Genomic DNA, 26912 nt, shown 5'->3' on the forward strand with positions numbered 1-26912 from the left:
TTTGAAACATTACAGCAAGTTTGAAAGTGACTTGTCTTTTTCCATCCTTACTTTGTAATTTTTCATCGACAGAACCTCATTGAAACCAGCTTCCACTTAATGAACACTGAGATTATCTACACTATTTCTGTTAACTTGCTACAGTCAGAAATGTGCAAGCGAGAATGTAATTTTCTTAAACCATTCATCTCTGTGAGGGCCCGTTTCCACTTGTGCGAATCTGCAAGCGTTTTCTGCATGCAGATTCGCATAACCAATACAAGTGGATGGGTCTGTTTCCACTTGTCAGAAATCCTGTGCGGTTTTGTGTGCAGGAAAAATCTGCACAGCAGAGCCATTAGAATCAAAATTCGCATGCGTTTTCGTATGCGAATTTTACAGCGAATTTGCGGGCATTTTCGCATAAAATCAATGTAACAGCACACAGGCATTGACATGGTTAAATTCGCATACTTACTAACATATGCGAAAACGCCCGCGAATTTGCAGTAAAATTCGGATCCACGTATGAATTCGTTTTTGTGTTTTCCGCGGCTAATTCGCACAGCACAAGTGGAAACGGGCCCTGAGACTTTATCCTGGCTGGGGTTTTATTATGTGGACCTTCCAGTGGTGTAAAATAATGAATATGAAATTCTCTTTCAGCAGCTAGATATAATAAGTTAAAGACTAGTAGCATGGATGCAGTTTCCATTTGTCATATAGCATTTTTATTATTTTAAACATTAAGGGGATTTTCTTTTTGTGTGTATAAAGATCTCACAGACGGTTTAGCGGTACTTCTAGCACAGTTCTTGAATGGTTGGATGTAAGCCGAAACATGGCCAGTACACTGCCATCCCATGTATCCCAGCTAGAGTTCTCAAACAGGCAGTTTGATTTGCAGTCGTTGACTGCTGACAAATGCTGCACGCAAGCCATATATATATATGAGCTCTTGAAAAAAAAAACTCCTGTTCATAAGCTGTGATTGCCTGGGCCACCAAAGGGGAACACCGAACTTGCTTTCAAAGTAAGCGCCACCACAAAGGGTAAACATTTTTTTTATTTCAAATTTTCACTTCAAAACAGCAAACCCATAAAAAAAGTGTCTGAATTGAAGATGTTCAATTATAACTTAATATAAACATGGTAGGGGAAGCTTATTCACAATTCCCATTCATCAGCTTAATTAATCAATTATAGGATGCAAGGGGGTGAGTAAATTGCTAATATTCCTCAAACTGTGATCCTTTAAAGTGAAAGGACTAATCTATCCCTCATCCACTTTTTTCTGCAAAGGGTGTTAGGGTCCTTTGGTAGCACGCCACTGGTGCACTGATGTTGTTGGGGTTGGCGTTTATTTTATAAACCTTTTCATGATAAAAAAAAGTCAGCGAAAATATTTTAGATACATCCCCACACACTGTAAATTCATAGGCACAGTAGTTTTACGAGCTTTTGAGCAAGTGAATTCTGTACCACTATGGACAGCTGGAATTCAAATTTCTGAATTCCCATACAACAATCATTGGCTGTGGGCCATGCATTCATGTAGCTTTTTTTTCTTAGTAAATATGCATATGCCAATTCTAACAGGCACATGTGTATGGGGAATTAGTAAATCACAGTCACTTATATAGACTTGTAGTAGAAATGTGATCAGGCTAGTGCAAGCTTGGCAGTGTGCCTAGTGTACTGCTCAATGCAATACTAAACACTTGCCACTCTAATCAAAATGTTCCTGTATTCCTGATCATAGTCCCTATCAACTGAGTGTTATCAGTTAATTTGGGGGAAGACCATTCATTGATTCATTCAATTAGATGCATCTGTAAAGAATGTATTAAAATTGTCACCCGAAAAGGTGTGTGGACATTTTATTTTATCCCTCAACCTACAATTGTTCACCATGACTGCTTGTCTCTCTTGAGTTATTTCACCTTCAGTCTACCAAGTAGTGCTGTGGGCATGACTCAGATAAATAAAATCCGTCATGTCCAATATTGCTCCCGATCGTTTCCGCGCTCTATTTCTCATAGTGGTGAATGGAAAAAGATAAGAAAAACAAATGAAGATAAGAGAATTGAGAGCAGAATCGAGTGTGGAATCGTGCCGCAAAAACAATCGGGTCGGAGAATCGAACAAAAAAAAGTAACGTGTACCCAGCATTAGGGGGGCCGTTCACACTACCAGCAAAGCTGAACAATGTGCAATACTCACCACTTCTGCTGAATGCAATTAATTGAGTGTGTTCTCTGTATGCGTGAGTTGAGATACCTATATAAGATGCGTGAATTGAGATACCCATCTAATGTGTCAAAATTGCATTTTTTTCTCAGGGAATACAAAAATGGAAAAATATGTTGTCGACTTGAGGCACAAAGTGAGAACTGTCTTCCTCACATTTTAGTGTTCTGGCAGGGGAGAAAATTATGTTGAGAGTTTCCCTCTGGGGTCATATACTGTAATTTGTACTTTTGGGGTTGATTTACATTTTATTTTTTTTTTAGGAATTATCTTTTCTGTTTTTCACATATAATATTTTAAACACCCAACAGTTAAAATAAGTATTTAAAATAAAACATGAAAACTAATACTGAAATTAAATTAATAAGGAACAACCTATTTTAAATTTTTGTGTGTGAGGATCCGCGTGGCTGCCTGCGCAGGCAGGCAGCCTTTTGACCACTGTTCAGGTCTGCATTCTGCAGGTCTCTGGAAGAGAGACCTTCTGTCAATTTTGCAGCTTGCTGCTGAGGAATTTGCATACGTTTGTCATGCAGATTGCCTAGCCACATCCTTTGTAGGCTTGCTCTATATATACCATGTGATATCACAGACCTGGGCTGGTCATAAGGGTTAGTTCCTGTGTAACACTCCTGAAGTGTCAGCCTTGCTCATTGTTTGAAGATTAGCTTAGAGTAATTCCTGAGACTGCACTAGGCAGATTCCCTAGTGCAGTTAGGATTGCATATCTGTTTTGTTTGTCTGTTGCGATTGTCCTGTCCCAGCGGTGGTCGACAGGAGGTCGTTCTGATCTGTTGTTCTTGGAGTATAGCTGGAGCAGCGGTTGCTACCAGCTATCTCATCTGATCTGTCTTACTAGGATCGCACTCGCCTTCCGCTAGTGCTGTGAATTCGTCTGATCTCCATCTCTCTTTCTGTACTTGGATCGCACTCGCCTTGCACTAGTGCTGTGGATCCTTTTGTTCTGTCTTCCTGGATTGCACTAGCCTCTTGCGCTAGTGCTGTGGATCCTATCCTCTCGCTTATTCCTGTTTTCGTGTATCTGTCTTGTCTGCTACGAACGCTTGCTGGAGGCTCGGTGAGGTAACTGTTAAGCAAGCGCTCGCGTCCTGTGTTTCATGTTTGTCTGTCGGTGGTTAGTTAGGCGTGCTTGTCTCTGTTGTGCTTAACACGCGGAGACCGCGCATAAACATGTGCACTGTTGCGAATGAGTGCGGTGTTCGCGTTTAGTTAGCTTTGTTATTTTCCCTATCTTCTCATTGTATAATTGCTGTGCCTTTGCTACTCTCGTGCTCTGCCTTGCTGTAGCCTTGTGTCACCTCTGGCAATCGCCTCTCTCGCGATTGCGTTCCTATTTCATATCTGCTGTTGTGTATGCACCGTCGCGGGTTGGCGACTAGTTTGGTGCACACACATACAATCTATCCCTTTGCTCAATCTTATTCGCAATCGCTTCTCAGACGATTGCGTTCTCACTCGGTTTCCTTTGTTGTGTGTCCGCCGTCGCAGGTGGCGGCTAGATTGGTGGACATACATACATTCCTCATCTGTGCTTATTCGGTCTTGTGTCGCTGTTAGCAATCGCCATCCCTGGTGATTGCCTTCTCACTTTGTCTTCATGGTTGTGTGTTCATCGTCGCAGGGTGGCGACTAGTTTGGTGGACACACATACCCTCTGTCACTTTGATCTCCCCCTTTCAGGGCTATCTTGCCCTGCGTTTCTTCCCTTCGTGCAATTCCTGTCTGGCCTGTGTGGCAGGGCAGAGGAGCGGTTCCTCTGCACTCCACAGCTCCACCTGCCAACAGGAATTTCCCTCTACAGGTGCATTGCACCTTTTGCTGGGTTCCCTCAAATTACACGCTCGTGGAGGATTTCCGCAGTGTCAGCGCACGTCTTGTGCGCTGATCACGGAGAGAATTCCACAATCGTTACAGTGTGTCTTTCTTTTATTCAGGATCCTGTCAGAGATTCTGCGTCTGAATTTGTTGATGTATTTGTCCAGGGCTTCCCAAGATCCACAAAGAGGGAAACCCAGGCAGGCCCATAATCTAAGGGAGCATCTCAGGGTGGCTGGAAAACATCTTGAAACCTCTTGTCTGTAAAAGACCCAGCTACATACAGGATACCACCCACCTCCTGAACAAACTGACAGCCATCGGCCCAGTACCTGAGGGAACCATACTGGCCACAATGGACGTGGAGTCCCTGTACACGAACATCCCCCATGATGATGGTATTGCAGCCTGTCGTAAATATCTTCAGGGTCAGGGCATACCTGTATAGTCTATTGCTGGACTGATCAAATTCATTCTCACTCATAATTATTTCACTTTTGGACAGGACCTCTATTTACAGCAGATGGGCGTGGCAATGGGTTCATGATTTGCACCACAGTATGCAAATCTCTTCATGGCCAAAATCGAAAAGGAATACCTAAATGCATGTCGCATTAAAACCATGGCCTACTGCCGCTTCATTGATGATATTTGAATCATCTGGTCCACTAGTGAGGATGATTTTCTCCAGTTCCACAGGAGCTTCAATGCCTTCCATCCTACAATCAAATTAAAACTTACCTACTCTCACACAGAGATTAACTTTCTGGACACCACCATATACATCAGGGGTAACAACCTACAAACCTCTGTGTATCGCAAACCCACAGACCGTCCCATATACCTAATCTATGACAGTTTTCATCCCAAGCACATTAAGAACTCTATGATTTACAGCCAAGCTATAAGGTACAACCGGATTTGTTCTGACAGGATGGACAGAGACAAGCACCTGGATCGCCTTAAGAACACTCCTCCTGTGGCTGAGGCCCAAATCAGGAAAGCCAACATCATTCCCAGGACTGAACTCCTGAAATATAAGCAAAACCAGAAAGAGGACCGTGTCCCTTTGGTTGTCACCTACAACCCACACCTGGAAATCTTAAGGAGGATTGCTAAGGAACTTCATCCCATTTTACACAAGGATCACAGACTGAGAAAGATATTCCCTAAACCTCCCCTCTTGTCATATCGGCAAGCACACAATCTAAAACAGATGATTGTCAGGAGTTCTTTGAATATACCACAACAAAACGGAACATCACCCTGCAAAAAAGGTGTGGGACCTGCAGACACATGTACTCCACTGACAGGTTAACGATACCAGGTTCACAACAGGAGTACAGAGTACAAGGCACATTTTCCTGTGGTTCCACCAATCTGGTATATCTGATCATGTGTGCTAAATGCCCCAATGTTATGTATGTGGGAGAAACTGGACAAACTCTGCACAGGCGTATGAATGGACACAGGCACACTATTAACGATACCAAATCTGAACTCCAAGTTGCTACACACTTTCGTTCCAATCGACACAGCATTTATGATCTTCGTGTCACTGCCCTGAAGGGTGGCTTCAAAACATCAAATGATCATTAACAGCAGAAACAAAATGTATAAACTGGTTCAAAGCAGTGGACAAGGGCTTGAATAAGGACAAAAACTTTTTATATTGGTATGAGACTGATGATATTTAAACTCTTTCTCAGCCTATATAGCTAAACTTGTGAACACAGAATTTACGATACCTCTGTGTCAGTCCAACTCCCAGGTCTGTGAGTATGGTGAGTATGGTGTAAACAAGAGTCTTATCTCAGCTAACAACCTCCCACTCAATTTAGATGTTCTGTTTCACTTAAGGCATCTTAATGACATGTATTTATGCTTGAAAAAAATCTATGTTTTCCCTTTTGATGTTGCATGTATAAAGCTGTCTGTACCATCAGCCTGCAAGCATACAGGATTGTAAGCACGACGAAGGTTGCAAGGCCGAAAGCTTGCTTATTCGTATTCTTTTTAGTTAACCAATAAATGGTATCATCCTGATTTAAAACTTCTTGCTTTTACTGATGGCTAACACGGTACAATACCCTACTGCTACTACTTTTCTTCTTACAGGGTGCAATTTTTATTATCCCGACTTTTTGCCTTTTTACATTGAGGTTACTGTATGTGCAAATATATATATATATATATATATATATATATATATATATATATATATATATATATATATATACATACATGTGGTGAATTAATATATATAATTTAAACCTATTCTCAACCACAAGAAAGCTCTTTATTCTCTGATTTCTCAATTATTTTTGATTGACCACTATTGTAAAACAGGTAATTGTGTAAGTTTGTATGTACATGATTCCAGCACTACTAGTAAAATGGGGCAAATTATTTAGTTTAAGATTTGTGTCAATGCTGTAAGTATAGCTGGAACCATTTATAACATTTAAATGTAATTTCAGTCTCTTTAAAGAAATTATATAACATTTTTCAGTGCTTCAAAGGTCATTTTGAAATGTAATGTTATAAAAAATATTTGTAGCTTGCTATGAATTTCAGAAAATTTCCAAGTAGCACCAACATAATTTGCTGTATAAAAATAATGTGGGATGAAAACTACAAACTTACCCTGGCAGAGAAAGGAGCCTGTCCAGCAGAGGTTATAGTCTAATCACAGGGTACATAGGATTCTAAAGGTAGGGCAGATGGGAAAATTGTTTCTTAATAATGTCTGGTTAATACAGAAAGGAAGATTGCATGGAGATTTTGAATTGTTAATTTTAGGGCCCATTTTAATGTATTAAAGTCGAAGTTTGTTTTATACAATGAAGTACAGTGAGAGTAGCTCTAGAGAAGTCTTGCAGCTGTTCTGGACGAGATAATGAGTAAAGAAGCCTTAAATAGGTCTCTGGAGGAGCAGAAAGCACAGTAGGGGGAAAGAAAGAAAGAAAGAAAGAAAGAAAGAAAGAAAGAAAGAAAGAAAGAATGCCCAAATTTACATGGATATGTTTGTTGCAAGTAATATGATTGTCTATGTCAACACAGTTGTGGGATCCTGATGCGTTTAGTAAGTTTATGCACTTCCTTCCAGAAGGGCCGTATTAAGGGGCAATCCCAAGCAATATCAATGGATCCTCGGGTGACCCCTAACATCTCCAACAGCAATCAGTACAGCAGGGTAATATTTATAAAAGCGCTCTGGTGTTCTATACCATAGCATCTGGAATTTAAAATTCATGAGTATTAATAAACAATGTATTCCATTGCTCCACAGAAAGGTAACAGCCTGTTCCATTTTTGCTGATAGGAGAGCTGATAGGAGTGCTAGGCCCACCCATTAAAAGAAGGGAGTACATCCAAGATAACATTTGCAGCTTGAGGCACTTCTCTCTGCGCATTTTTGGTCAAACAATGTCAGTGACTTCATAGCCTCTTCCTTAACAAGGGAGGCTCCTAAAAAAATTTCTAGCTTGAAAATGCAACCACCTCACTACTGCCATTCGGCTACTGAATTTCTGACATGTCCTACACTCTCATATTACCTACAAAATTCACTAATCTCAGTAAATCTAGTTTGGTCCAAATGGTCATGTATACGGAGGTGTAAAATCAATCAACATCAAGATCTCCCACAAGAAGAGTCATAGGACCTGGGACATTGAAAATTTGGTACTTGGAGCAACAATGGCCTCAATTCACTAAGCAGTTTAGACTAGTCTACAGATGTTTTTTAGTCTACTGATGGTTTGGTGTAATGTTTTCGACCTGTTTTTAGACCTGGTGTAACATTCAGTAATTACACAATTCACAAAGGCAAACAAGGAGTAACCACGCCCACTTTTCTGATAGAGATTAGACCAGCTGATTTCTGTTTGTAAAGTAATTCTGTGAGGTATTTTAGATGTGAGGATGGAACCTTTTGAATTAATTATGCAGGATTAATTGTATGCAGAGGAGAGCTCATCAAAGGAGGAGGATGTCAGTCATAGCTACTTGTTTGTGAATTGCATCTTTTGATCATTTCCCCTGCTTTACCGACCTAATTACCAAATGTTTTAGACCAGGTCTAAAACTATAGTGAATTCCACTTTAAGGCAACTGGCCAAATCATCAGTAGACTAAAAACCATTAGTAGACTAGTCTAGACTGCTTAGTGAATTGAGGCCAATGTTGAAATGCCTTGTGAGTGGCAATTATCAAGGGTTGGTATATTTTGAGTGTCCTGAGCACTCCAACCGAGACCCATGCCAGATCCTGGAAATAGCGCACCTTTTTTTTGTTTAGATAGGTACAACAGGATGACACTTGTGTGGCATTTTCTGCTAGTAGCACTTTGCAGTGTCGGGTATTTGTATATGCATATAAAAAATAAGGATCTAAAACACTGTTCATATATTCATGCTATTAACAAAAGATTAATTTCAGGTTAAGTGCAGCCCAGTGAGCATTTATTGCTCCTATAGAGAACACTCTTTAGATTTTTCCCAGTTTGCATTTAATTAACAATTTCAAGATGACAACATACTTACCGTATATACTCTAGTATAAGTCTAGAAATTTAGGTCTGATTCACTTCATAAAAGTATAGGGGTCGACTAGTACACGAGTCATGGGCAACACTGAGCACACTGAGTTATGTGTGTACTAATAGTTACATTCCCGTGTACAGCAATTAACCCTGTGGTAGGTGACACTTTCCTGATAAAGGAAATGCCAAGTAAACAGGTCTGAAAGTCCTGGCCACAGCAATTAACAAGGAAAGGGGCAGGGGGGGAGGGGGACTTGAACTGCATAAAAGGGAGTGAATAATAGCAGCACGTTGGGGTCTGGAGGAGGTATTGGCTGCACTTAGGGGACAGGAGGGATTAATCGCTGTAATACTGTATGCAGTGCAGTCATTAACCCCTCCTAAACCCCAAGTGCAGACATTAACTTTGTTGGGTAGACTTATACTTGAGTCAATAAAAAATTAACGCTTAAGAGGGTTGAATATTGGAGTCGACTTATATACGAGGTCGACTTGTATTCGAGTATATACGGTAATATACATAGATGATACTATATTTGAATCAGGAAAGAAATTAGAATAAAAGCTATTATTAACAGTGAGGTTGTTGTAGTTAATTCACCTCTTAATTCATGTTCATGTAGTATAATTCACCTTTATAAATGCAGAATATTATGCTACATTTATTTTGTCCTCAGAGGAGCAAATTATTCTTATGGAATGACTAGATTTTTTATTTTTCTGGCCTCTAAAAGGTGCACCGTAGCATGCCTAATGGGACCAGCTAGGTTCTGGTTGCTGCTTGTGGGTGATATAAGTAACATAGCGTAATACCTCAATTGGTTGCCATCATCTTTTCATTCACCTTTTCCTGTATTTTCCTGTTTAAACTTAAAAATATGTCTTTACATTTAAAGGACTTCCCAGGTGAGAAAGTATATACAGGTTTTACATATACATGTCATCCTCATGCCATCCTGACGCCGACTGTGTCCTCACTCCTCAGTTGTCCCACACTGCTCTTTTTAGCTGCAATATGGCCTTTACTAGGCGTCCCTCATCTCGTTGGGACCCCTTTCACAGCGTGAGTGTGCGCTACACTCAGAAGGCCACCGGAAGTGCGGCCACAGCATCAAACCAGTCATACTGCACATGCACAGTACGTATTTGCGGCAATTTGAGCATGCGCAAAGAGATCATCTTCCGGGTCGCAGGTCCCGACCCGACGGGGGGTCAGCCTAATACAGGTCCTATTGTAGCTAAAATGAGGGTTGCGGGGGGGGGGGGGGGGGGGGCTGGGGTTACCGAGGTCAGCTTCAGGATGGCATGAGGATGACAGGTATATGCAATACCTGTATTTACTTCCTCATCTTGGAAGTCCTTTAGGGTGAACATTTTTTATTAATTTCTATGTAACTAGTTATTATACACTCTGCATTATTAACCACTACACCACTGAGGGGTTTTACCCCTTGAACACCAGAGCAATTTTCACCTTTCAGCGCTCCGTCCATTCATTCGTCTATAACTTTATTATTACTTATCACAATGAAATGAACTATATCTTGTTTTTTTCGCCACCAATTAGGCTTTCTTTAGGTGTAACATTATGCCAAGAATTATTTTATTCTAAATGTGTTTTAATGGGAAAATAGGAAAAAATGTGGGAAAAAATTATTATTTTTCAGTTTTCGGCCATTATAGTTTTTAAATAATGCATGCTACTGTAATTAAAACCCATGAAATGTATTTGCCCATTTGTCCCGGTTATAAAACCGTTTAAATTATGTCCCTATCACAATGTTTGGAGCCAATATTTTATTTGGAAATAAAGGTGCATTTTTTTCAGTTTTGCGTCCATCACTAATTACACGCCTGTAGATTATAAAGTAACAGTGTTATACCCTCTTGACATAAATATTTAAAAAGTTCAGTCCCTAAGGTAACTATTTATGTTTTTTTTAATTGTATTTTTTTTTTTTAAATTACAGTTGGGTAATGTGTGTGGGAGGTAATGAGTTAATTTATTGTGTAAAATAATGTATTTGTATGTGTAAAATACTTTAGGCTGTAGTTTACTATTTGGACACAAGATGGCCACAGTGAGTCTGTTTACATGCGACTGTAAGCGTCCGGAAGGACGCTTACAGGAAGCAGTAGGAGGCTGGGAGAATCACAATGATCGCGCTGTTTCTCAAAGAAGCAGCAGATCATTGCGGGGGTTTAGATCAACGAACAGGAATGGATTTTCCCGTTCATTGATCTCCGGGCGAGCGGGCAGCGGCGTGCACGAGCGGCGGGAGCGTGCACACGAGCGCGCGGTAGCGCGGAAGGTACGGATTTCTCCATCCCTGTTTTTTTAGGGGGGAAAAAAGGTACGGAAAAATTTGTACCGCCAGGGGTAAAGTGGTTAATATGTGCAGAGTTTTTGGATCCAAAACATGATTTTTCAAACCCCCAGAAATGAATGACAATGCAGAGAAAACACATCACTTGAAATTTTGCTCATTACAGTTACATATGTTTTATGACCAAAAGCTGTTATTTATGTATTGCTGACATACAGCATACGTATATTTTGCCATTGCAGGTCATTGAATAAAAATAGTCTGTAGAACATGCTGGAATTATCACAAAAGTTATTGTATGGAACAGGCCTGAACAAAAGAGGTCACATGACCAAGGAATGTAGTGTCATCTGTACAACTACAAAAAACAATGAAACATTTGTAAAGCGCTTTTCTTCTGTAGGACCCAAAGTGCATATCTGTACAACCCAACAATGGTGGAAAACTAAGCCAGAAACATAGTTCTGAAAGAACATTTGACCGAAAGATTTAGTACCTCCATTATTTTCAAATTATTTCAAGAAATTGACTTGACGTTGTGTAACCTAGTGTGCCCAGTCTTTATGCTCAGGAAAATACTTTCATTCAGACGGTTCTCCATCTGAAAGCTTAATTGAGTGAATCACGACAAATAATCACACAGCATTGAATTATTATTTTCCTTTTGTCTGTTGCCTTTGAATGTGATCTCGGAAATTAGCTTCTGATTGTGGCAGAGAGTTAACCATTTCCCAAAGCTTAATGTTTGTTTTTTCCAGAGAATAATCATATGGCTAAGTTATAGTTTTCTTTTGTGAACTTAATTTATGATTGTATCTTCAGTATGAAAACTAGATTGGGTTATCCTAAAATGCATTTGTGTACACAAGCATGAAGTCCCTTTACAGAGGCATAGAACTTAAAGGATAACTGTAGTGAGACGGATATGGAGGCTGCCATATTTATTTCCATTCAAACAGTACCAGTTGCCTGGCTGTCCTGCTGATCCTCTGCCTATAATACATTTATCCATAGACCCTGAACAAGCATGCAGCAGATCAGTTGTTTCTGACATTATTGTCGGATCTGGAAAGATTAGCTGCATGCTTGTTTCTGGTTTGATTCAGACACTACTGCAGCCAAATAGACCAGCAGGGCTGCTAGGCAACTGATATTGTTTAAAAGGAAATTACTATGGCAGTCTCCATATCCCTCTGACTTCAGGTGTCCTTTAAATAAAGCACTTTTTTAGCAGTGCATCTTTCCACACAGAATGGAATCATATTTTAATCATAAAGAAAACCATTGTAAGGACTCAAAACCAAGCCTTAAAGCGGACATAACGTGTAAAAATAAACTCCACACTATCAGCACAGTCCACAGAAGTTATAATAGAGTAGCTTGAGTAAATGTTTAAAGGGGCACTATTGCTAATTTGATCTTTTTCAGACCCTTTAACATACATATGTCTCTTTGTAGTAATGTTATGGCACAGTATATAGTCCAATATAAATGTAATTGTTTACTGCCACTAATGATTTATAGCCAGGCAGTCACGTCAGTAGCTTTCCCTTTCCATCGCCAATGCAGGACTATACCATTGTATAGTAGGGAGGCATCTGTTATTGATGGTAGAGCTGCCGTTATTTGAATCCCCTCTGGGCAACTTATTTACCTTTCTCCCAGTTACTCTGTTCACAGCAGCTGCCATAAAGCGTAGGTCGCAGCCTCCTACATACAGCGCTGGCTGTGTGCGCTGTGTGGTGATTCGCTGCCCGGCCACCAAGGACTACGCAGTGCAGAAGCCGATCGGGTTGCCATAGAAACGGACAACAATAGGTGTCCGTTTCATTGCCAGCTTAGTGAAAGGGGTCCTTGGCGGCTTGGCAGCGAATTACCACACAGCGCACACAGTCAGCGCTGTACGGAGGAGGCTGCGTCCTACGCTTTACGGCAGCTGCAGTGAGCAGAGTAACTGCACATTAGTGCAGTTACAAAGCGGAGAAAGGTAAATAAGCTGCCCAGAGGGGATTCAAATAACGGTAGCTCTTACCATCAATAACAGATGCCTCCCTACTATACAATGGTATAGTCCTGCATTGGCGTCGGAAAGGGAAAGCTACTGACGTGACTGCCTGGCTATAAATCATTAGTGGCAGTGAACAATTACATTTATATTGGACTATATACTGTGCCATAACATTACTACAAAGAGACATATGTATGTTAAAGGGTCTGAAAAAGATCAAATTAGCAATAGTGCCCCTTTAAAAACTGACCTTTTTTGCCAGAAAATACAGGTTTGTTGTTAAGCCACATCCCTACTAAAAAATGCCAGGGCAGTTTCCTGCCCTTGGCAAAGGATTCTAAAATATTGTTCCCTAAGAGGGCAGGAAGTAGCTCTAAAGATGGCCACACACTATACAATTTTTTAAATATCTGTTCAATTCAAGAATAGCAATCAATTTTTCTGACTGAGTGTAACAGTTCAAAAATCTGACCAATGTACCACACACCTATGTTCAATTGTTCCCCAATCATGAATAAAATAATTGAAAGCTCAAAAAATTTATTAGAACTGTACATCAAGTAATTGACAATCCATCACACACCATAAAATTCTTGATAAAGTTGGTCTGAAATTTCCAACATGTCCAATCGCCAAAAATCGAAAAAAAATTGGGAAATTCGATCGGATTTATCAATCGAAAACAAAGAAAAGCTCTCGATTTTTTGGAGCAACCAATCAAAATTATTGAATTGGTGAAAAATTGGATCTTTTAATTGTATGGTGTGTGGCCACCTTTGCACTAGCCCAGGTGCCCAGGTGTGTTGAGTGCCACTGAGCCGGTCAAAGAGAGGAGTGGTGAAGAGCAAAGTCCCATAAGCAGTTTTGTAGTAGCATTTTTCTATGGCATCTTTTACTCAGCTACAAATATGGTGCTATATCTAGCTATGATACATGTCTGTCCACCTACAAATTGCTAGGATGACTTGATAATCTATTTAAGTAACTACAGAAGGCTGTGATTTTGTAGCTGATCGAAAAGTTCATTGACAGTGAAGCAGTGAGCCGTATATGCCTGGAACTGATGGTTTGAAACTTTTCCAATGACTGCAATTTACTATAAAATCACTATGAAGGGCCATTTGAAGCTGCAGCAAAATTGGATAAGCTAATGAAGTTAACAATTCTAGGACTCAAGGCATCAAGAACTCCAATACATTATTCATGGAAAAGATGATCATCTCGAGGTGTCATATAGAGTGCACTTTGTTAAAAAGAAGTAGGAAAACTAAGAAAGATATGACACAAATTTGAACTTATGATGCTTTATGCTAACTTGTTTTCTGTTTTGCTGATAGGTTGAATGGATAGAACAACAGGTGGTTAAAAGAAGAACAAAGAGGGATTTCAAAATGAATAATATACATTCTGCCTTTTTCAATGATCCTAAGTGGGCAAGCATGTGGTATATTGTAAGTACATTCGTCATTCATCTTTATTTCTTGTGAGTTTTATTGAAGTTTTATTGAAGTGTACTAATTAAAGCTGTTTAGCCTCCCATGTCTAATGCATTTGATAGTAAATGTGCAGCAATTAGAAATTTTCAAAATTTTATGTATGTGTGTATTTTTTTTTCTTTTGCAATAGATATATTGAAAGTACCTGTCTGGCAGCATCCAGTAGCTTCTTATTGTTAGTAGAGTGGGAGTTCCTTAGCCAGCACAAAGCATATTACTTGATCCAGCCCACCCCATCGCACTGCTAAATTAAATTAAATGTTTGTAGCTAGCATTGTAACAACAGTTTAGCAGTTATTTCATACTTAGTGTTTAAAGAGGAACTGCCACGAAAATCTTAAAATTGAAAACACATACAGATAAAAAGTGCATTTCTTCCTGAGTAAATTGAGCCATAAATTACTACTCTCCTATGTTGCTGTCACTTACAGTAAGTAGTAGAAATCTGACATTACCGACAGGTTTTGGGCTAGTCCATCTCTCCATTGGGGATTCTCAGCATGGCCTTTATTCTTTATAAAGACACTCCCTGAAAAACATTTATACAATGATGCTGGCCAGTCTCCCTGTTCACCGCACACTTTTTTAGCCATTGGACGGAGCAACTGCCATTCACTAAGTGCATTTTGAAAATAAAGAAATCCCTGTGAACCCCCCCATGAAGAGATGGGCTAGTCCAAAACCTGTCGGTTCTGTCAGATTTCTACTACCTACTGTAAGTGACAGCAACATAGAAGAAAAGTAATGTATGGCTCATTTTACTCTGGAAGAAATGTACTTCTGAATTGTATATGTTTACATATATTTTAAATTTTAAGAATTTTGCAACAGAGGTTCTTTAAGTAAGCATTTAACCCTTCTCACACCCTCCCAATATAATTATTAAAGCTAACGTTATTCTGTCGGCTGGATAGTGTACTGGTTACAATTATTGCCTTTGTCCAAGGTTTGAATCCCTTCTCAAAACAGTAAGGAGCCTTTGGGAAAGGCTCCATAATGATCCTGGTCGCCCATGGATTGCACCCTAAGTGGTTGCAGCCCTGCAGCAGTTGGTGTCTGCCAGGAGGAAAGCGTGATGTAAATGTTATGTGTCTTGTCTTTAAACAAAACCAGTTGCCTGGCTATCCTGCTGATCCTGTCCCTTTAATACTTTTAGCCATAGACTCTGAACAAGCATGCAGACCTGGTGTTTGTGACAAAAATCTTGACAAGATTAGCTGCATATTTGTTTCGGGCATGTGATTCAGACACTACTGCAGCAAAGAGATCAGCAGGACTGGCAGGCAACTGGTATTGATAAAAAGAAAATGCATTTGGCAGCCTCCATATACCTATTGCTTCAGGTTCCCTTTAATCTTTCTTTGCAACATAGAGGAGGAGGCCAGGGTCAACTAATTGTGTTGACAGTAAAATACTGCCCTATCCCAGAAGCTGCCTGATTGTCTCATGTGGGTGATAACTGGGTGAGGGAGGGGGTTGAACAGCTCAAACACTGCTCTTCAGTCTAATGCTGGGCATAAACAACTCGTTTTTGCCACTCGATTCTCCCGTTTGATCGTCTCGCTGCTCGATTCTGCAGTCGATCCTCTTATCTTCCGCTCGTTTTTCTTATCTTTTCCATTCACTGCTATCAGGAATCGAGCAGCGAAATGGTCGAGCGGGAGATCGGACATGTCGGAAATTATCTATCGAGCCATCTAAATGGCTCAAAAACGAACCGTGTATGCCCAGCATAAGTTGCATCTGGCATTCTCACAAGAAGACCGTTTTGCAAACTCACCAAGCCAAGTAATAAAATATTAATAATGCAAAAAACAACTTATTATATATTTTACACAATATACATAAAAAAAACTGCCTGAACTAGAACTTTAAAGGTATTTTTAGGGAAAAATGTGCCTTTACAGATAAACATTCATTTTCCAGTTTAGAGAACGCATGCTAAAGGGAGTCTGTCAGTAAACAAAACTCCTATGAGACAAAGTGCAGCTTTTATAAGTCTCAGGTGCTCCGCAATATTCCTATTGCAATGGTTACTGACAAGGGTTAGGTCTTTTTCACAAGGGAAGCTGAAGTTGTATGTGTATAAGATGGGTATTTGCTGGCGATGTTAGTAGTGGATAGGCGACATTGAGTCACATCTGAGCACTCTAAAGGGGCCCATACACTCAGCCAATTTTTGGCCGACTGATCGATCAAAATCGATCGATCGATTGGTCGATTGAAAATCGATTGACTAATCTATCGATTTGTGACCGATTTTGATTGATTTCAATCGATCTGGCAGGCTGGAAAATCTAGGTCGATCTGTTGAGATTGCTTATCATTTTGCATTGGCCCTAATTGAAATCTGATGGCAAAAAATGCCATCAGATCGATTTTCAATAGATTTCAAACTGAAATCTATTGGAAATCTGTTCCTAGTAAAATATGTTCCTAAACACATTAGATAGATCAGAAATCTATCTGATGATCTATCCGCTAATCTAACAAGTGTATGGCCACCTTTACTTTGTAACCCTAACTGATATCCTCTCCAACCCCCACACACCTCAAACTTAACTCTTCTAAAACAGATAGGTACCTTTTGTCATTTTTGTTCCACTATACTTCCAACGATAAATCTTTTGGTTCAGTGACCAGTACCTAATTCATTGCCACATAGCCAGTATCTACTCTGAGCACTTTGTCCAACAAAACTTTCTAATTCCTAATCTATACCTTTCTAACAATGCTACCTTCTTCATTGCAGATATAACTCTCCACCATTACTAGTGGTAGCAGCCAACATGATAGTTGCTGAGCCTAAGCATCATCATGTGAGGTTACGGTTGATATTAAGTCTCAGATCTCTCAGGTTGTAGATTTGGTTATGAGAGTGGAAGTTTTCAGAAAAGATTAACAGATTATATTTATATGACACACCTAGTACCCTATGGTGGTTGGGGATTAGTCAGGGTAGATTTTTATTTTAAATTCAGATGTCGTTTAAACGGTTTCTAGCTTTTTCCCCCCCAAGAAAACAAAAATACCTTTAGCAAAATGAAACACATTGTTAACCTGCTATAGAATGATTATGAAGAGTACAGGGTGCATGCTTCTTTCATGCAGTGCTAGGCACCAGTTTGATGGAGTGGATTGACAGTTTTACTGGGTTAGTGTATTCTGCATTCTGTAGGACTGTAATTGTTTAACAGATAAATGGGATGACTATGTTCTATAATTATGTACAGACTAACCAGCAAGCTCATGGTGAACCAGAACTCATTGGAGTGTGTGAGGGGCTACAATAGTCCTAAAAGCCCCCTTACTAAAATACTAAGGAAAACAAGAGTTTGCTTTCTTAAAACAGAAAGAATTTGCGATAATTCAGGTTGGAGTGAGCTTGCGATGTCTCCCAGTGCATCACTGCTGAATATATGCAAATCAACCATTGTTACCCTTAGAAGCTAAACACACCTCCAGATCTGCTGGAATGCAATGATGTGTCAGCTTGTTAATTTGTACAGAGCCACAATAATCCAACATACATACAGACTGTTTCAGATGTTTTCTATAATTATGCTATTTTATCAGTGTACCTTTATTTTTAACATTCTGCTCATACCATAAATCACTCTATTAATCATAGTAATAAAATGGTTCACATTGTCTCTGATAATCCATCACAGCATAAATGGTAAAAATGTATGTTTCCTCTTCCACACTTTGATAAGCGTTGTTGATCTTCACAATCTAAACAAATCTGCTGTTATACTCATTTGGATTAAGAGCAATTACCTCTTGATAGTAAAGAGAACTCACAACAGTGACATGTTTATCAAACACTTTAGTCATTAACCTAATATTGGTAGGTTTTCTTTATGATTAATGACGCATTTACTTTTTTTCACACAAAAAACCTGTAGTTGAATAATACCCTCTGGCAGAAATGTGTAAATACCAGTTAGATTGATTGTAGTGCTCACATAAATCATCAACATTGTCTCCATCTGGAACATATAAGGGTCATGAATTTCAGTAAACCACAGAGCATTTCCTATGGTGTTTTTATTTTTAACTAGAGATTTTGTTTGTGTCGAAGCACATTTTGCCGAAAAGACTGTAATTAAAATGACATTGCTGCAATCCTCAAGAGCAATAACAGAATAACAAACGAGGGTATATATAACATCATAAGAGCGAAATAATATATTTTACATGGTGTAATATGTTTTGACATATTGTGGAAAATAGAATTAAATATAGGATAAAAGCCAATGCATTCATGTAAAAGGGAAACAAAAATGACAGAGGCTTTAAAGTGTACCTGAGATAGTACAGTAGGCTTTATTTATACTTACCTGGGGCTTCCTCCAGCCCCATTAACACCATGGCCTTGCTTGCCATCCTCTTAGGCCCCTCGCTTCTGGTGCTATGACTTCCGGTAATCCGGTCAGTTGCAGCCAGTCGTTGGCTTCTGCGCATGTGTGGCTCGTCATAATGCTTCCGGCAGTGGGAGCGCGACAGGGGGTGCAGGTGCATGCTCAGAAGAGCACAGCCGGCTGGATTACCGAGAGGCAAAGTGCAAGAAAGGAGGGGCCAAAGAGGACGGCGAGATAGGCCACGGTGCTCATGGGGCTGGAGGAAGCCCCAGGTAAGTATAAATAAAGCCCAGTGTACCATTTCAGGTTCACTTTAAGGTATGCAGAGGCTTCTCCTAATGTTATCCATAGCTGTACCTGTCAGGTAATAATAATAATAGTGAAGATTCAGTTTTATGTCATGGAGGTTAAGGACCCGACCACACTGAAAATACCATTCCATTGACTTAACACTAACACATGAAAACTGCAGTAGGCACTGGGAATGCATTTTGATGAAAATCGCTAATCATCACTGAAGAAGAAGAATTGCCATTTCCCCAGTGTAAAACGCATTGGCTTTGAAAATTGTATTGAAGCGCATGCATAGTGGAAGGCCCCTAATTGTACTTGCAATTAACCTTTAAACTAAATAATCCAAATGCCAACATTCACTATGCTTCCATCATATTTGGAATGAGGCAGAATGGCCTAGTGTCACATGCAGGGATAGCCTGTCACAGTAATTACTAATGCTAATTACAACAGAGAGAAAATGTGTGCATCAACCAAGTGAACCTGACAAATCTGGCTTTGCAAATTTGGCCTATTGGCTAATCACGAGACATTGCTCATGCAAATATGCATTTGCTTTCGCATGCCTAAATATGCAGGGTCAAAAACCAAAAACCGCAAAACAATTGCCCTGCGGGAATTAGTTCATGCTACATAGCACTATCCAGGGGCGCCACGAGGAGGCTTCCCATTGCCCCCATACAACCGGGGGGCCGCGGGGGTCCCAGGCTCTCTCACCGCCTGGAACCCACACAGCGGCACCTCGGAGGTGGAGGCTGGGGGGTGCAGGCGATCTCCCCAGCATGGCCAGCGCCGGGAAGAGCCGCCCGCACACACCTCCCAAGATTAAAAACAGGCACTTACCTTAACGTCCATTGCGTTCTGCTATATGCGCATGACCTGGGCGCGACACATAAGGGGAGGACAGGCGCAAATAGCCTGCTCCAGGGCTCTCACTTCCTAAAACAAGCCATTCACCACTCGTCTCCAAAGAAAAGAAAATGCAATGCTAATTACAACAGAGAGAAAATGTGTGCATCAACCAAGTGAACCTGACAAATCTGGCTTTGCAAATTTGGCCTATTGGCTAATCACGAGACATTGCTCATGCAAATATGCATTTGCTTTCGCATGCCTAAATATGCAGGGTCAAAAACCAAAAACCGCAAAACAATCGCCCTGCGGGAATTAGTTCATGCTACATAGCACTATCCAGGGGCGCCACGAGGAGGCTTCCCATTGCCCCCATACAACCGGGGGGCCGCGGAGGTCCCAGGCTCTCTCACCGCCTGGAAGCCACACAGCGGCACCTCGGAGGTGGAGGCTGGGGGGTGCAGGCGATCTCCCCAGCGTGGCCAGAGCCGGGAAGAGCCGCCCGCACACACCTCCCAAGATTAAAAACAGGCACTTACCTTAACGTCCATTGCGTTCTGCTATATGCGCATAACCTGGGCGCGACACATAAGGGGAGGACAGGCGCAAATAGCCTGCTCCAGGGCTCTCACCTCCTAAAACAAGCCATTCACCACTTGCCTCCAAAGAAAAGAAAATGCAATGCTAATTACAACAGAGAGAAAATGTGTGCATCAACCAAGTGAACCTGACAAATCTGGCTTTGCAAATTTGGCCTATTGGCTAATCACGAGACATTGCTCATGCAAATATGCATTTGCTTTCGCATGACTAAATATGCAGGGTCAAAAACCAAAAGCCGCAAAACAATTGCCCTGCGGGAATTAGTTCATGCTACATAGCACTATCCAGGGGCGCCACGAGGAGGCTTCCCATTGCCCCCATACAACCGGGGGGCTGTGGGAGTCCCAGGCTCTCTCACCGCCTGCAACTCACACAGCGGCACCTCGGAGGTGGAGGCTGGGGGGTGCAGGCGATCTCCCCAGCGTGGCCAGCGCCGGGAAGAGCCGCCCGCACACACCTCCCAAGATTAAAAACAGGCACTTACCTTAACGTCCATTGCGTTCTGCTATATGCGCATGACCTGGGCGTGACACATAAGGGGAGGACAGGTGCAAATAGCCTGCTCCAGGGCTCTCACCTCCTAAAACAAGCCATTCACCACTTGCCTCCATTGGGAATTGGGAAGCCTCCCCGTGGCGCTCCTGGATAGTGCTATTTAGCATGAACTAATTCCCGCAGGGCAACTGCTTCGCGGTTTTGGTTTTTGACCCTGCAAAGTTTGGCATGCGAAAGCAAATGCATATTTGCATGAGCTATGCCTCATGATGGGCCAATTTAGCCAGATTTGCACAGCCAGACTTGTAAGGGTTAAGCTTGGTGTTGAGCACGCATACATTTTCTTGTAGTAAGCACAGTAATTACTAATGTTGCTTCCTGTCTATGATGGTAGTAGGGTAGGGGTGACAAGGGGCTATGAGTTACACTCTTAAGTTTGATTTCATCAATGACAAGATGGTGGAAGTTCTGCTCTCTGCCTTACTACATGTTCCTGCTCCACACTGCTTCTATAGATGGGAAGTGATGTCAGCAATATTGTGAAAAACCCTCCCACTATGAGAAACTAGGCTGCACCACAGCATGCTGCATAGAACTTGAGTGGTGTTAGTGGCACTCCAGGAGACACAAGGATGGCTCTACATACATTTGTAACAACAGTTACCCTTTACAGCTTAATTATTGTTGTTAGCTTGCATCTCTGATGTTTTTCTGCTCTAGGAAAAACTCTTTCAAATTTCTTAATTTAGGAAAATAAAGCACAAATCAGCATTTTCTCCGCCAATTAACAAATTGCAAATATATCGGTTTAATTTGCACCATAACATCAAAAATGTCTTTTGATCATGTCACATAAAAGAGAGAATTAAATCCTATTACACGTTTCACATGGTAAATAGAGATTCACTTCACAGCATATCTGGGTAGAAAGCTGATTTACTTGCTGCATTAAAGCGGACCTACACTCCCATTATGCTTTTTAATGTCCGGTCTTACTTTGATTGCCAACTGGATAGTAATCCGGTCCTGTTAAAACGCGGAAGTGTTATGCGTACCATTGTTTGTATTGGACGCTGCCAGCGGATGTGACGCGTGTGACCACCCGGAAGTGCTCGAAGCGGCGCGAAGATCGTATTGAAGACAGGTGAGACCATCCTGGCGGCCCCGTACTGATTGGTAGATTGCAGGTATAGGGGGAGGAGCTGGGGGTATAAAGGTGTTGATGTGGGGGGTTGTTCTTTGATCTTGATAAAGCCCTTATTGTGGGGCGAAACGGCTGTCGATCTGCTGTCTCCGCACCTCTATATGCCTTTCCTTCCTGCTGCTGAATGTGTGCCTTCAGACTCTGATAAGTATTATGTGTTTTTTACACTGCCTACTATTTTTTATGGAAATGTTCTATTAAAGGTTGAGAAGTTTTACTACTTTTTCAAATGAGATGCTTCTGGATCTTTTTTCTTATGTGTATGCTATATCTTGGATCTGTATATCACCAGATGTTGCACCATTTGAAGTTATAGTATTGAGTTAACAGGCATTGGTTCAGTGTGCACTCACTTTGCCTTTGTATGTGGATATCTGAGTAGAAAGCTGATTTACTTGCTGCATCAAAGCGGACCTACACTCCCATTATGCTTTTTAATGTCCGGTCCTACTTTGATTGCCAACTTGATAGTAAAACGTATAAAACATTTATTCAACCTCTAACTTAAAAAGTATTCCCTTGTTTAAAGGGTCACTTTCACTTTTCACACCAGGACCCTGATTAAATAAACCTTTTCTGAGATTTCACTCAAGAGATATTTCTACATCTTGCTTATAAAATACATTTTCAGCACATAGCAAGTGGAAAATGTGCTAAAAAGTAGATAAGAAAAAGGATCAACATAAGTTAATTTGAGACAGAGTTTGCTTGCAGGCCTTGTTAGGATGTTTTATAGATAAGGTGTTAAATATCTCTTGCAAGAAAAGTTAAGAAAAAAATTAAAAAGTTACTGTATTTTTTAGACTATAAGACGTTCCTGACCATAAGATGCACCTAGGTTTAGAGGACGAAAACCAGGGAAAAAAAAAATAAAAAAAAATATATATATATATATATATATATATATATATATATATATACTAAACCTGGTGTATCCATGGTGAAGGAGCATCTTGTGGATTATGCCCCCTTTGTACCTCATTCCCCCTTGTACCTCTTGTGTCTCCCTGTGTCCTCTGTCCCCCTTGTGTCCCCCATGTGTCCGCCTCTGTCCTCCCTGTGTCCTAATCTATGCCCCTTTGTGTCCCCCTTGTGTCCTCCTCTATGCCCATTTGTGCCCCCCTGTGTCCTCCGTTTGTCCCCCTGTGTCCTCCTCTGCATGGGCACAGTACAGGGAGTCCCCAACATTGTGGCGGGTTGGAGGTTCGTATTGGCAAACAATCACAAGTCAGGAACATTCTGAATTTGGACTAGGAGACGCAGTGACTTTTTCCTCCCACTTTTGGGGGAGAAAAATTGAGTCTTATAGTCCAAAAATACAGTAATTGAATCAGGAATAAAGCCTCGTACACATGCCTGACTTAAGGTGGCCACACACCATACAATTTTTTAAATATCTATTTAATTTAAGAATTGCAATCAATTTCTCTAAATGATTGTAACATTTCAAAAATATGACCAATGTACCACACACCTATGTTCAATTTTTCCCCAATTATGATAAAAATGATTGGAAATGCTGAGAAAATTGCTAGGGTGTGTATATTAATAAATTGACAATCTAACACACACCATACAATCTTTGCAAAAATTGAAGAAAAATTTCCAGCATTTTGGATCAGTGAAAATCGAAAAAATGGGAAAGCCGATCGGATTTTTCAGTCGAATGAAAAAAAGCTTTTGATTTTTTCGGGAGATCCGATCATATTAATCGAATTGATGTAAAATCGGATCATTTTATTGTACCGTGTGTGGCCACCTTTAAGGTGGCTGAGGTGGCCAATAACAACCACCTCAGCCAACAATCAAGCGCTGCATGGCTCCCGATGCCAAACCCGCCAGCGATCTACCGGACAGATGTAGCCAACCCAAGCTACGCTGATCCTCCCGCCGATTCCATGGTTCACGCTGCTCCCGTCCAGCCGGGCCCAGCAATATTGCCCAAGAGGATTAGGTGCTGATCCCCGACAGGCGACATAAGTTGACAGCGTGTATGAGCCCTAAGAAGGATTAACATCTGTTTTATCATCCAGGAGAGTTTAGCTTAGTGTGGCTGCGCTCCTCTTTTGAAGTCTTGAGTTATGGCAACTTAGTGATAAACTTCTTTATGCCTTGGGCCTGATGCACTAAACTGCAGTAAAATGTACACATTGAAACTACTCAGTAATAAGCCTTGATGCGTTTGGTGCTGGGTATTCTGCTGTACCCATCATTAGGGATGGTCAATGAGATGCAATTTTTTTTTTTTACTTCATGTACATTTTTTTTTTGTAATCTGTATACATCTTGAAAGTGGGCCAGTCAAATGCAATTTATAGCAATTTAGATTGGCCCATATTTTAGCATACTGTATGTTTTAGATGTTTTTTAGCATGCTTGCTTGTGACGCAAGTTTGTAATACGCATGCGCTGATACAGTGGTTGTACTCATGCACTTACCACCATCATTTCCATTTCTTGCTAATTGATTATAGACAACAGCTCCTTCTGTGGCCCAAAACATTCTGAGCTTCTATACAAACTACCTAGCATGCAGAGGAGAAATGTTTGGCTGGCTGGCTCTGCTATGCTGTATGCCTATCTTCCTGGAGTGTTTGCACATTAAATATTTTTGAAATTATATGACATGTCCGATGCAACGGGCTCAACATACATTCTGTGATCAGGGGTTCAGTTATGGTACTGAAACTGTGTAGTGTGTGCAAACACATACACACAAACACGTGAACTTGTGTGCACACACACACACACCAAGAACATTACCCAAGTTTGTCTTTTGTATAAAAGGGATCTGAGCACCATCTAAACACCATAACGGTAAAATATATACATTGCAGTGCCAGTGGTGAATGCCTGCCTGTGTGGTTCTATCACTGCAGTGACAGGTAGGTAGCGGGACTGGTTTTCTGCTGCATCATGCCACATGTCTGCATACAGTGGCTCTGTCGTGGCCCTGAGCATGTCTGCTTGTGTGGTTCTATCACTGCAGTGACAGGTAGGTAGTGGGACTGGTCGTCTGCTGCATCATGCCACATGTCTGCATACAGTGGCTCTGCCGTGGCCCTGAGCATGTCTGCCTGTGTGGTTCTATCACTGCAGTGACAGGTAGGTAGTGGGACTGGTTGTCTGCTGCATCATGCCACATGTCTGCATACAGTGGCTCTGCCGTGGCCCTGAGCATGTCTGCCTGTGTGGTTCTATCACTGCAGTGACAGGTAGGTAGTGGGATTGTTTTTCTGCTGCATCATGCCACATATATGCATAGAGTGGCTCTTCCGTTGCCCTGAGCATGTCTACCTGTGTGGTTCTATCACTGTCACTGCAGTGACAGGTAGGTAGTGGGACTAGTTTTCTGCTGCATCATGCCACATGTCTGCATGCAGTGGTCCTGCCATTGTCCTGAGAATGGCTACCTGCGTTGTTCTATCACTGCAGTGACAGGTAGGTCGCGGGACTGGTTTTCTGCTGCATATTGCCACATGTCTGCATACAGTGGTCCTGCCATTGTCCTGAGAATGGCTACCTGCGATGTTCTATCACTGCAGTGGCAGGTAGGTAGCGGGACTGGTTGTCTGCTGCATCATGCCACATGTCTGCATACAGTGGCTCTGCCATTCTCCTGAGAATGGCTGCCTGTGTTGTCCTGTCACTGCAGTGGCAGGTAGGTAGTGGGACTTATTCCACATGTCTGCACACAGTGGTTCTGCCGTAGCCCTGAGATCACTGCTAAATGTGGCTGAATCAGTAAGCTCCTATTTGTATTTATCACTGGTTACTTTATGAATGATGTTCTGAAATGATACTTATTTTTCAAGCAATTAAATCATGTCTTCATTCAATGGCCTTGTGTATTTCATTCACCATTACATTTTTGCAGAAAACTAAAATACATTACCTGTAATGGAGAAGTGGGGTAACCTTTTTTGTCACATGAAATTTAATACACAATTTTCTTGTTTTGTATCATGTTTTTGTCGTATAACTGAATAGCTGCTTTCTTGTTCCTGCCATTCCAGTGATGATGGAAAGCCAATAATTTCCACATCAATAGCATTGAAAGAGCCACTATTGCAGTTTTTTCATGTTAGGTTTCGAGGAAAAGAAACATAAAAATCTTGCTGTCATTGCGTTTGATGGTTTCAAATTAAAAACAAGAATTAGGGATTTATAAACAATTTTTATTGCTTTGTGTCGTGTATGTTTTTGAACAATCCAAAGTTTAGAGCAAAAAAGCTTTGTGTCATACAGCCTCTAAATGTTTAAGACAGCTTATTTTAGATTACTTTATTATTATTATTATTATTCATCCTGTATCTAGGTTGTTGTTTTTTTGCATTTTGCTAAAGTGTGGAAACACATCAGCACTGGCAGCCCACGTTAATAAGTCGGCTCATTCACATCTAATACATTTCCATGTTCATGTCTACAAAAGTACATTTTAAGCATCAGAATCCGCAAGTAGTGTGACTATAGCCTTAAAGCGGAACTGTAAATTCCTTTAAAAAAAACAGTTTCACTTACCTGAGGCTTCCCCAAGCCCCCAGCAGCTGTCCTGTCCCGTGCCGGTCCTGCCCGAGCCTCCGTTCTCCGCCCCCCCAAGGTACTTTCGTTACCGCTGACTTCGAAGTCGACGGCAACTGCGCCTGCGTGCCCCAGGC

General features: G+C 41.1%; 1 protein-coding gene across 4 annotated transcripts in view; it reads left to right on the forward strand.

Moving 5' to 3' along the window:
- Positions 1-26912, forward strand: part of PCSK5 (proprotein convertase subtilisin/kexin type 5) — a 639880-nt gene that overhangs the window by 139354 nt on the left and 473614 nt on the right. For all 4 annotated transcript variants that reach the window (XM_068236619.1, XM_068236638.1, XM_068236648.1 and 1 more), the window contains exon 3: positions 14284-14397. In XM_068236619.1, coding sequence (XP_068092720.1) covers positions 14284-14397 — 114 coding nt within the window. The remainder of the gene's footprint in view (positions 1-14283; positions 14398-26912) is intronic.

This window comes from Hyperolius riggenbachi, chromosome 1, assembly GCF_040937935.1.
Source record: "Hyperolius riggenbachi isolate aHypRig1 chromosome 1, aHypRig1.pri, whole genome shotgun sequence".
In the NCBI taxonomy this organism is placed as follows: Eukaryota; Metazoa; Chordata; class Amphibia; order Anura; family Hyperoliidae; genus Hyperolius; species Hyperolius riggenbachi.